The sequence below is a fragment of the Centroberyx gerrardi genome, chromosome 24, assembly GCF_048128805.1.
Source record: "Centroberyx gerrardi isolate f3 chromosome 24, fCenGer3.hap1.cur.20231027, whole genome shotgun sequence".
Taxonomy (NCBI): domain Eukaryota; kingdom Metazoa; phylum Chordata; class Actinopteri; order Beryciformes; family Berycidae; genus Centroberyx; species Centroberyx gerrardi.
Window position 1 is genome coordinate 18,375,469 of NC_136020.1, and position 12,875 is coordinate 18,388,343.

The 12,875-nt window shown below is 44.0% G+C and overlaps 1 protein-coding gene across 1 annotated transcript in view; it reads left to right on the forward strand.

The window, feature by feature from the left end:
• The window catches only part of LOC139913080 (pleckstrin homology domain-containing family A member 5-like), a 166,718-nt gene that overhangs the window by 101,809 nt on the left and 52,034 nt on the right, over nt 1-12,875 (forward strand). Inside the window, exon 4 of the mRNA XM_078281997.1 lies at nt 5,631-5,714. Coding sequence (XP_078138123.1) covers nt 5,631-5,714 — 84 coding nt within the window. The remainder of the gene's footprint in view (nt 1-5,630; nt 5,715-12,875) is intronic.

The following is a 12,875-nucleotide window of genomic DNA, read 5'->3' on the forward strand; positions in this document are numbered from 1 at the left end:
TCTCCCATCCCATTATTTTTTCATGTCATTACATCTGGATGGGATGCGCTCGGCTCGGCGCCGCACCGGGCGGCACCGGTGAATCGACACTCCGTTCCTTTGCTTATTCCATCACTTCGTTTGTAGTCTTCCTCCCTCTCTCTCTCTCTCTCTCTCGGCTCCCTCCGTCTCTTCACTTTCCCCTCTCCAATTTATTCTCCTCATCACCGCCGGAGGGCCTCTGGTTGAGAAAACAGCCAATTAGACTGTTTTTTAAGGAATTTTCTAGCAACTTACAAGCAGGAAGGGCTTGAGTGTCTCGCTCACACGGACACATCGGCCGGTGCGGGGATTGAACCCGCGACCTTTCGGTTACAGTAATGAGTAGAGTCCTGTTGTGTTGTGGGCTGTCAGGGTGCCTTCAGGACCGTGTGGTAAAGGGAGAGATGTCTCTTTGTTACATACACACACACACACACACACACAATTTGTAAAGCCTTTCTTGAGAAGGTTAACATGACAAAGGTAAATCTTAGAGTTTGCAGGGTCAAACTGAAGCAGAGGGAGATGAGGATTGACTTCAGGTTGCATTCCAGCAGTTTTGTTCTGTAAGAATGTGTTTAAAAGACTGATTGATAGGACGACTTTTTAAAAAACTTGCAAGCCTATTATTAACCACACACTGTGCATATTTGTAGCTATTACTGTTCATGTTTAGGATGCTAGACGTTTCATTAGCAGTTGAAAGGCCAAAGGAGTTTTGGGGGTCTAAGAGAAGGCCAACAAATAAAGATAATTATAACTACTGTTTAGTCATGGAAGGACATTTTGAAAAGTGTGATTTTCATTTCTAAAATTCAAAACAGCCGTCAGTTGACTTGCAGCTTGGCCTTTCTGGTGTGAAGCAGGAAGCCACAAGAGACCGTGATTTACACCGAGTTTCATAACAGCTAACACGAACGCAAAAATGTTCAGCAGCCACTTTATCCTTAGTCAGTAATTATTCAATAATGATAATTGAATTGTATTCTTCTGCCGAGGCAATACAGCTCTAGAGTGGTGATTTTCAGTTAGCGCATTAATATTTAAAGTGGCATTCATGAGATCACAGGTTTTGCGGATGTTTTACAACGGCTTTGAACATGAGCGATCAGTTGAACGTTGCTGTCATTTGAACTTTTGACATCTTCATGGCTCTGTCTTGTTTAAATTCCCTTTCTTTGGCCATAGCTCACTTGAAAAAACGGCTAGTCGTGTGACTGCAGCTGAGACAAAGCTTGAATAAAAATCGAACTCAGCTCTGGCTTTAGATCAAACTGCTGTACTGTTTGTATTTTAAGCTTCACTTTTGCCGTGCGTGTTTACATGTCTCTTATGAGAAAACGAACCCATGTCTTTCATAACTCAAGGTGACTCTCGCATGTCCATCCTCTCTCTCTGTCTCATCCAGGCTGCGTCGGGCCTTGCGGAGAGCGCCGGAGGTGCAGCTTAAGTTGAAATTGGATAAGGCAAAGATCACATAAAGTCCATATTTCTGCAGCGCAGCGTTCTGATTCGTCTTGCTCCGTATCTGAAACGGAGTGTAATGATGCTCCTGGTTTGATATGCTGCTTTAAGTTGGAGCTGAAAGCCTGTTGAAAGCCGTGGTGATGATTTATTCACAACTTGTCATTGCGTGATGTGTTGCTCCTTCGCCGTGTCATCTTGTTGTCTGAGGCAGAGATATTTCTGTTCTTGCTACATTTTTCTTTACTCCTGTTTTTTTTTCTGAAACAGCTTGTTGCAGTGTCACAAGATCAGTGACGGATCGTAATGGTTCAATTCTTCGGCTCTTCTTCGCCGTGTCCTCTCCTCTCTCATTTTGAGTCAAAGGAGTGTGTGTGTGTGTGTGTGTGGGTGTGTGTGTGTGGGTGTATGTGTTTGACTTTGCATGACAAATAAGAGGGAGACAGAAAGATAATCATGGAGCGACTCCTCTTCCTTTCATCGTATCATTTCAATAACAGAGCTTCTTTTTGTCCTGCTTGCCACGTGAAACAAGGCCATGTGGAACAACATCTAAGACTTGCTCTCTCTCTCTCTCACACACACACACACACACACACACTCACTCACACACACACACACACACACACAGGTTCCCCCATCCAGGAAAGGTTACGCTTAAATCGTTGTTTTATGTGTTCTCCCTTTCAAGTTACTGTGGTAATTTCTGAAGATTTTTGATACAAATTCTTTTTTATCTCTGTCTCTCTTTCACACACCCACACACACACACACACACTGAGAGACACAAACACCATTCCTATGCAAGTCACCGTGAATACTTCTAAGTGTATGGGTTGAGATTGCTTATAAGATGCCAGACGATTTGCATGCATCTGTGTGAGCGTGTGTGTGCGTGCTCTTGCGTGACTGTGTGTGTGTGTGTGTGTGTGTTAAACAAGCGTGTGATCACTGTGTTACTTCCACACTGGCTTGGCCTTGGGGTTCCTCCGGCCTGGACGTCCTCCAGCAGCAGGGGAGTGGAGTAGTGGAGCGATCCCAGCGACGGTGCTGCATGGCTGGCTAGATTAGACCCAGGAGGACCCCCCCACCCCCACCCCCCCCCCTAAAATCCCCGGCTCCGGTGCATCTGGGTCCCCAGATGTAGGTGTGAAAGCAGTGTTGCCTCCATATGCTGCCAACACATGCTGACCCTCCAGAGAGCCTCCTGAGTTTATTTAAGGCCCTCGCTCCAGGTGTCAGCGCTGCTCAGGGTTCAGTGATATTGTGCAGGGATGTACCTGAAGTCAGTTTCACCACCTTTTTTAGACTGATATAAATCTTTATGATGTAAATTCTTAGTATATGTCTTAGTAAACGGCATTAAACTGGTGTAAGTTATATGAAGAGTGTGTTTTTTAAGGAGGGAAAGCATAAAATGATACTTCACTTTTTTTTGTTTGTTTTGGTGGTTGTTTGCCTCACGGTGATCGCCGACTCGAGGTCGTAGTTTACCATCCTTCTTATTTACCTCTGTGTCAGCGGTTGTGTGTGTGTGTGTGTGTGTGTGTGTGTAATTCTCCTTCCCCTACCCAGGCCGCATTTGTAAATAAGAGTGTGTGTTTTCAGTCAAACAGCCCAATTTTCTTACAGCCATCTCAGTGCAGGATGTTTTGGCAGTTTCATTGCTGGCATGATGGATTGACTGTGTGTGTGTGTGTGTGTGTGTGTGTGTGTGTGTGTGTGTGTGTGTGTGCCAGTGGGGATTTGAAGCGATGTGTGTGTTTGGAAGAGAAGAGGAAGACTGTTCTTCCTCTGTTTCACTCTGTCTTTCTGTCAGCATTCTCCTTCCTCCCTTCAGCTTATAAGGAGTCTCTGTCCTATAGACAGAGTTGGCTGTGTGTGTGTGTGTGTGTGTGTGTGTGTGTGTCCTTATTCTTGTTGTTCTGCCCTTGAGAGAACCAGACCAGTTATTTTGGCTGGTCCTCACTTTTGCAAGAGGCTAGATTAGGGTTAAGGCTAGAATTAGGATTAGGTTTATTTTAGGTTTTAATGTCCCAAATATGTGGAAATAAGAGAGAAACTCTTTCTCCTGTCTCCAGTGTCATAAAGCCTCCAGTAGTGCTTGGTGAATTGGTGTGTGTTGCTGGAAAGTGTGTGTCAGCTACAAGCTCAGAAATAATTGATTTAATTCATTTACTTCTCATTTAAGCTTCATATCTTTATAGATAATAGCAACATAATTTAACTTGGTGTCTATTACCTAAGATCTGTAGTTTGATTTCTTCAATTTGTACCACTTCTTGTACCAAGTCTTGTATTCACTACATTGTTTTTTTACTTTTATATCTCTATGATGCACCGGTTCTTTTCCATTCATGAATATGAGGTTTACTTGAACTGAAGATGGTTAGTTAGAGGTTAAGGTTTAAGTTGTGTGTCCCTTTACATACATTATTGTTATAGTTATTATCATCATCATCCTATTAATAATCATATTGTCCGGGACAATAACAAAGCCCTGCTGTTTTGTCTGAATTTAGTTGCTTTGACAGCTGTGTAGGTGTTACTGTGTAGTCTCGCCCAGGAGGAGAGAGAGAAAGAAAGAAAGAAAGAGAGGGAAAGAGGAAGAGGGACTGAGAGAGAGAAAGGCATATTTACAGTCGAGGTGAGGAAGAGGGGGAGATAGAGGGAGAGAGTGAAAGAGAGGAAGGAGGAAGATGGACTGAGAAGAGTGAGAAAGGAAAGAGAAAGAGGGATAAACGGTAAGAGCAAGAATGAGAGAAAGAGAGACAACGGAAGTAACGGCAAGAGAAAGTGGAGCAAGGCAGACTGAGAGAGTGAAAAAGAGAAATGAAGGGATAGAGGAAGAAAGACAGTGAGACAAAGAGAACAGAAGCAAGAGAGTGAAAGTGAGAGATTGTGGAAAACGGATGGAGAAAGTGGGAATCAGAAAAAAGAGACAGAGGACAGACAGAGTGAAAAAGAGAGAAATGGGCGAATAGAGGAAGAAAGAGAGAAAAAGAACAAATGAAAGTAAAAGTGAGAGGTTGATGAAAACAGAGAAAGCAGGAAAGAGAGAGAGAAAGAAAGAGATATAGGACGGAGAGACTGAGAAAGAGGGAGATAGAGGACAACAGATTGAGGAATAGAAAAACAGAGGGATAGAGGTAGAGAGACAGTGAGAAAGATGACAAAGTTAGAAGGGGAGAGAGAAAGTGAGGCAGACTGAGAAAGACTCAGAAAAAGAAAGGAAAAACAGAGCAATAGAGAAAGAGAGAGAGAGAGAGAGAGAGATTGAAGTAAAGAGAGTGAAAGGGAAATAGAGAGAGGCAGAGGAAGAGTTGGAAAAAGAGAGTGAAGACAAAAGACAAAAACAGACCGAAAGTGAGGGAGAGAGAGACGAGGAAAGAAAGCGAGAGAGAAGGACAGAGAGGGAAAAGAAAGAGAGGGATGCAGGAAGTGAGACGGGGGGAGAAATGAGTAAGAGAGAATGAAAGAGAGAGAGAGAGAGAGAGAGGGATCTACTCAGTCTGGCAGTTGAGTGTTGCAGTGGTTGTTAGTCACACTTTCCTAACTGTAGGCTGGACTGGAGACATTTCTCAGAAGAAGGTTTTAAGGATTTTTTTTCCATCGGATCTTCTTCTTAGCAGCACACAATCTTGTTGTTTTTTTTCTGTGTGTTAGTTAAATTAATTTGGAGAGACCGGGACGTTCCTCACCTGGACAGAAATGACCCAAAAAATGCTGCTTTTTTAAGAACAAAAGCTCAAGACTCAATCCGGAAGTAATGCTCAAGTTCAGCACCACCCACTGCTCCAGGTGTGTGTACGTTTGTGTGTGTGTGTGTGTGTGTGTGTGTACCTGCTGCAGTGTGCTGTGTGTATGCAGTTCATTTAGTATTTTAATGCGTTTTCCATTAGCCGCTGATTTACGGTTTTGTTTGAGGGAAGGTTTATGACGAGAGAGACGGGATTTTTACAGCTGGCAATAAAACCGGTGTTGTCCCGTATTTCACCGGCCTGACGGCTCCTGTTTCGGCATGAATTGTGTCTCTGTGTTCAGGTTTTGTGTGTCCGTTTAACACGCTGCGGTGTTGTTTTACGCCGATTTAACCCTCTCTTTTTTCTCGCTCTATCTCTCTCTCTCTCTATCTCTCCCTCCAGCCACAATGAGCGAAAGGTGACCTGCAAGCACCCGGTGTCAGGCGTTCCCTCCCAAGACAACTGCATCTTTGTCGTAAATGAACAGTAAGTCTCTCTCTCTCTCTCTCTCTCTCTCTCTCTCTCTCTTCACCGCAACAGACGCACACACACACACACACGCGCGTGGAGCGCAAACCGCACGCCGTGTTTCCGATTTCACAGCCGATTTCAAAGGTGAGGGTGTGTGGAAAACACTTCGTACACGGAGGATCTGTTCGGTTCAAACAGCAGAAGACTGTTGCGGTTGCACTGAGCAGCTCCCACATGTGAAAGTGTGTAAATTTTAGGAATGTGAAGCTGGACGCTGCTTCAACTTCTCCCTGGATAAAAAAAAAAAAAATGGGTAAAAACAGGTTTATAATGCTATTTCTGGTGATGGAATAGGGTGAAATCACGTGTTTTTTGGTGAAAATGTGTGTGAAATCACGTGTTTTTTGGTGAAAATGTGTGTTTTGGGGGGGGTGGGGGACCACTGCGCCATCTTCTAGGCATGTTAATTGTCCCACAACTATTGTGAAGAGAATGTCTTTTTAAAATGTTATGTGCGGAGACGTTGTGTTCGGTCTCCAGGCAGCTGCGGGCCGTTTAACAGAGGAAACAGTGTGCAGCCAAACAGAAGCCGCCGCGGTTCTTTGACGACATCGACGCCCCCACGCCGCCGGAGCGCCACTATTCAGCGCTTATCACAGCGGCGCGCTCTGTACGCATCCTCCGAATCCTCTGACGGGGGGGTTTTCGTGACGCAAAAAATAAATAAATAAAATAATAATCACAGTAGAATCCGTTCGCAATACAGCTGCTTTACAACAGAGCAGAGCGCGGCCTCTCTGTCGGGGCGTTTTGTCTGAGCCTCCTGGAGGCGGCGGCTGAATAGAAAGCGGAGGATTGTGCTGCTGTTAACGCACACGCACGTACACTCACGGTAATCGCTTCGGTTGTGTGTGATCTACACCTCGGCTCTCTCTCTCTCTCTCTCTCTTTCTCTCTGTTTCTCTCTCTCCGTCGCCCCCCTCTTCTCATACTGATTAGATACTAAACTATAGAGGGCTAGAGGATTGTCAGGCCGAGTTCCACCTGATTTGCCGGGGAAAAAATCCCAATCGGAGGCTCAGTCGGGGTCCGATGGCGGGCAAACATGATCCGGTATCTGGTTTACAGATTCAGTGTTAACCACGCCGGTCGACATCTGCGTGGGTCCTGAGCAAACGGAACCGTATGGCGTCTGCCTCCGTTGTTGTTTTTGATTGGTGTTGCGTTCCCTGCGAGGTGACAGGTCCTGATGCCAGCAGGATAATCTCAGTTATATCTTTAAGTGTGCGATGCCCCGTGTGAACATACTGACGACCGAGAGACAAAACAAGTCTCTGAAATCCGTCGTTACGCGTGTGATGCAATGCGTTTTTTTAGGTTTTTAAATATCTAGCGTGTCCACAGACAAAAAACCATCAAGCGATGTCACAGAACAGGGATTCAGTACAAGACAATCTGGACTTTCTGACGTTGTTTCCCCATTTTCAACTGTTTTTCAAATGTTTAAAAAATTCAGTGGTGAATTCAATATTTCACAGTGGCATCAAGGTAGTAATTTTGGTCGTGGTGACAGTGCTGCTCGTTACAGACCGGTTGCCTCATCCGTCCCACCGACTGGCTGTCTTTGTCTGTCTCTCTCTCCCTGGCCGTCCATCTTTCTCTGTTGTCTATTTCTCTGCCTGTCTATCTATCTTTCTCTGCTCTCTTTCTATCCATTTTTCTCTACTGTATGTCTCCAAGTCCAACTCTCTGTCTTTCTGTCTGTCTTTGCCTGTAAATCTTCCTCAGTCTATCCGTCTTTCTCTGCTGCCCGTCTTAAGTCCTTTCTGTCTCTCTCTGTCTGTCAGTCAGTTAGTCTCTTTGCCCATAAATCTTCCTCTGTCTATCTGTCTTTCTCTGTATGGTTTGTTTACGCCAGACATGCCACAGACTCACAAACAGAGCAAGAAAATCTCTTTGAAAGTTGTTTTTTCTCTCCGTTGCTCTCCGCCGTCTGAATGACAGACTGCCGGATGATCATGCTCATCAACTCTGAAATGGGATCCGTTCCTTGGACGACGCGGGTGATTCGCGCACAATACCAAAGAGAAACTGCTTTTTCCTCGAAGAGACAAAAAAGAAAACGGGAAGAAGTCGAGAAGTCGAGATGACGGGCTGAAATTTAGGACCGGAGCTTCCCGAGAAGACAAACAAACTGGAGCAATTACACGCTCCACCTCCAAAAGAGTCGCCAGGACGGCATTTCAATCCATTTTTGCCTTCGAACCATGGACTGTGGAGAGACAGCAGAGATGCCCCACACACACACACACACACACACACACACACACACTCTCTCCCTCCACCCGTTTTACTGCTAACAAGTTCAGTCGAGCTGCACTTTGAGTGACAGCACCTCTTTCTCTCTCTTACTCACACTCTCTCTCACTCCATCGCTGCATCCCATCCCAATTATCTCCTCTGTCACACTGCTGCTGTTAGGGAGTGCACAGGTGTCTATGTGTGTGTGTGTGTGTGTGTGTGTGTGTGTGTGTGTGTGTGTGCAAGATATGTAAATAAGGCGCGCGTGATTTGTATTTTTAAACTTGTTGAGCACGGTGGAAGTGAGAAAGTCGCGGCAGACGAGAGGTGTTTAACGGCGGCGATACTGCTAATGAGAGTTTCACCTTGTTGCACCCTGACTGGCATGAAAATGACGGCTGAAACCAGAGCGTTCTTACTTTGAAGTTAAATCCAAATAACCCAGAGGCCTGACGAATGTACTTAGTCCTGCACACGCTCACCGCTTATTGCTTAAGCCTCTTTACACAGTTTCAGCCTTTTTTTTTTATTTTGCCTCCTCTCGATTCTCAAAGTTAATTAATAAAATTGTTTTTGACTCACGTACTTGATAACATAATATTTCATTGATCTCTGTAGGGAAATTCTCTTTTCTCCTGCACCCCTCCACAGGGAGATTAGACTGCGGGGCCAGCAACAGATGCCGAAAACCAATTTTGTGCAATTATACAATAGATTTTGATCATTTCCATATGAAATTGCAAAAATGATTTACTGTCCTGCAGTTCCAGTGATCAAACGGCCGAATTATCATGTTAAGTTTTGTTATGGGGATTAGGAAGGCCACCTCCTGAAGAGCTACTGAGTACAGAGCATTTTGAACCCCGTTCAAGGCAATTTATTAAGCCTACATGTCAATATTTGCCGGCACAAGAGTACATAAATCAACATGAACAGATGAATCTTTTAGAAGTCATTTGTACTTAGTCCTGCACACAGGACAATTTATTGCTCACAATTGCTTTGTAACAAGCCTGAACTCTGAAACCGCTGGATAAATGCCGTAGTTCAATTTTCCTTTGTCAGCCCTCAGTAGGTCTTTATGATATGATCCAGCCTCTATTTGCATTATAGAAAGACACAATTGGACTATACTGGCACAGAAAAAATGACCTGATTGGTAAAAACCTTTTGGTAGGAACTACCTTTTGTGGCTTACCTACCAGTATGTCCTTGTTGAAGACATACTGGGTAAAGTCATTGTTGTAATTACCTAAAAAACCTACCCAGCATGTCAGCAACAAGTGTCAAAAAAGCCGACTTTAGCCTCCCAAACCATCCTATCTCCTTTATCCATTCACCAAGAGGTAGGACACTGCTTTAAACACAATTTATAGCCGTGTTTGACATGACATTTCAAAACAATGTGATGTGTTTTGAAATTGTTTTTAGCTATGCTTGCTTGCTACTCTGTTAGCCAGGCTAGCTAGCAAGCTAAATGCTGCATTGCATTGCGTTGTGTGACTGTGGCTTTGCCAGCGCTTCCTGCCGAGTGACAATTCATATTGTATTCTGTTACATCACTACACAGCCATCTTGGTAGGAAAATAACAGGTGATTATAATAAATTAACAGGTGATTATAATCAAATGACCGCTATAGCCAATGAGCTGTGTGTATGGTAAAGCACCCTATTGGTAGGAAATGCATGTGACATCATGGTAATCCTATAAATTGGACCTTGAAGTCCTCATATGTGGCTACAGCATTGGTGCCCAATGGTCAAGGACACTTGAGCTGGGCAGATGTTTTCCAACACAGAAGCTTCAACCCAGGTTCTTTTAACATTAAGCCACTCTCACTGTTTTAGCCTTTTTACATTGCCTTTTTGATTTTTTTCTCAAATTATTTCTAAAGTTTATATTTGAATCACACACTTGGTGGAGTCACAAGGGCCTTGGTGCCACATGAGCCCCCAGGACTCCTGAGTTCTTCTCCTTCCTCCTCCAACTTTTAAATGAATATGAATAGAAAAGAGCACAAGCCCTAAGCTTTCCCTCCAGGCTCAAGATCTTCTTAGTCTTAGTGCGCGCTCAAGATTTAACCCAGTAGCCTATAGGCTGTTGTAGAGGCGATTCAGGCATTGCTCGAGGAATTGCTAAAAAGCAGCGTTGCTTGGTTTCAATCTCAGAGGTCACCAAACGTGTCCGCACATGGAATGCAGAAACATCACTCTTTTATGACCGAGGATCTTTTTTCTAGTTGTTCTTTCTCTCTGGTTTCTTGAAAAGATGAGAGTGTGAAATATGGAGGCTGTATTTTCTCTCAGGAGGCTTGAATGTAACTCTGCATTGAAATGAGCTACAAACTCTCTCTTTCTCCAGCAGTCACTCCCCATCTCTCTCAATTACATGAAATATTTGAATGAGTAGGTTATTTGCAAAACCAAAGGTTTTAGATAATATTTGGAAACAAATTAACTTTTTCAGTCTCATTTGAAAAGTTGAAGTGTGAAAGTTAAATATCAGCAATAACAATTGCAACTGCCTCTATGTATCGGCCCTGCAATTTCACTAATATATTTAATATGTTTTATACACTGCTGTATTTAATATGTCAAAGCATCACGTGTATGCATGCACACACACACACACACACATACAGTGGTGCCACAGTGCTCCAGTGTTGCTCCATTGCTCTATCCGTGCAATCACACTGCGAGCAACACAATCAACACCTGAAGTCCATTCATCTCCTATAAAGATGAGCGACAAGGGAAACTCGGCCGATGTGTGGACGTCAACAAGCTTGTCAGCTGAGAAAAGCCACGACTGAACTTTTCAAGGTCATCCGCCATTAACAGCCAATCAGATTTCCGCGCCTGCTTGTTTCCCTGCCGGTGTGATTTCGTTTCATGAACAATAGTTCAGCCTGGCAAGTGCAAAACGGACAGAAGTTGATTCCAGCCGTTCAAAACTTTCATTTGAAAGACTACAGGAGTAAACGCATCAAAAACGATGCTTGGAGAACGGTTGCATCCATCGTTGGGGTCGATGGTAAGCTCTTTCTTTCTTTCTTTCGGTTTATTTTTGAGTAATGCTGCCTACCTGCTGTGATGTTATGGCGATACAAAAGCAGTGAAAAATGCATGGTCTCCCTGTTTGAACTTTGTAGCTGCAGACCACTACATAGTGCAATCAGAGCCTCTCTCCACAATCGATCAGAACAGAGCAATCCATTGACCGAGTTGCTCGCAGTGTGAATGCAGGGTAAAGGAATACTTTCAGCATTACAGACAGCACCCATTCTCCCACCGTAGACCGCTGGGAAAGAAAATCGATGGCAGGTATTACCCCGATGATCTGCCCTGCGCTCGGGAAGTTAGCCACGTGTGCGCTTGCGTTCACCGATTTCCAGTAATCTCCTCCAGCTTCCTCCGAGCAGAAGAAAGCCCCGGAGCCTCGGAGCTGCTCCGGGACTCAACAGGTCAGAACTGCCTTCACCCCCATGGTGCGGTAAACGCTGTTAATGCTCTCTTGTCGCCGTTGCCAACTGGTGCACTGTTGTGGATTTTCTGGAACCGGTCATACTGAAGGTGTGGATTGAATTTCGTTCGGGGATTAGTGAGTTTCGTGATGGAGGAGCCTGTGGTTTAAGTGGGACCGACCGCAGCTTGGAAAGGAGCTGGACGGCGTTACTGTACTAGTGTCCAGTCTCACTTCTTTTCTCCTCCATGATGACACCCTGGCCAGGAAGAACACTTTCCCTCTCTCCCCTGTGGAAGAAAACTCCACTGTGGCAGTTTGACAGGTTTATTCAATCTGCAGGCTGGGAGCCAAGGAACTCAAAATCTGGATGATTAGATAGAGTTTTGAAGAGTGTTGAATATTCATGATTATGTTAATGCAGATAGAATATAATACAGCTATTGGTCAAAAAGTATAAGATCATATGAACAAGACTGAACAACCAATGATAATTATAGTTGTAGCACTTTAAGGAGATGAGTAATAAGAGGGGAGTACCTTCTTCTAAGACAAGTTATTATTTTGTCAATGTTTTCTATTAGATTTGGGCATTTTGCACATTCCAGGCCCACAGTTTTGTTAGAAACACACAAGATGTTACTTAAAAATTAGAGTTTAATCTTATAGTGGTGAAGCAGATTCAGTATTTTTGATTTTTAGGCACTTAAGGTGTAAATATGGGTTAGGGTTAGGGTTAACCCCTTGCACCCCAACTTTCTCGACTCCCCTTGAATTTCCCTTAAAGTTAGAAAAAAAAAAATGTCCATACTGTACAACAGTGTCACATCCATATGCTGTATCTGCTCGTTCCAACGCTTTCTTGAAGCTCTAGCTGCTGATATTGAGTGAAATATGTAAATACAAGACGCCATGTTTTTATGGCTGCACCATTACATCAAATGGAAAAAATCTAGATGTTTGTGCATCATTTTATACATGTTTCCCTGTAATTCAGCATGACATATTTGGTATCTTTGGAAACCTTGGGATCTTGACTAGAATTTAAAATAAAGTTCTGTGGGTTTGAACAAAGCTTGGGAGAGCAACATGCGTTTGTAATATAGTGAGCATATAGGAATGTTGCTAAGTGCAGGTACTTTTCCATTTCTTCCTCAACGCCCCCTACATGTTCCCTCCACACTTAATAAAAGTGACTTTTCGCTGAACTTCGAGGTGGCTCCCTTATTCCAGCTAGTCTGCTGAATTTACCTTTTGCAAGGTGAAGTTTCCCACAAGACACACACACGTACGGTTTGTATGGATTAAAATCTCCACCTCTTTCCCCTCGCCGCCTCACTCTGTCTCCATCCCTCCTTCACTGTCTCTCGCCTCCTCACCTCCTTCTCCTGAATCACAATAGGATTTGTGC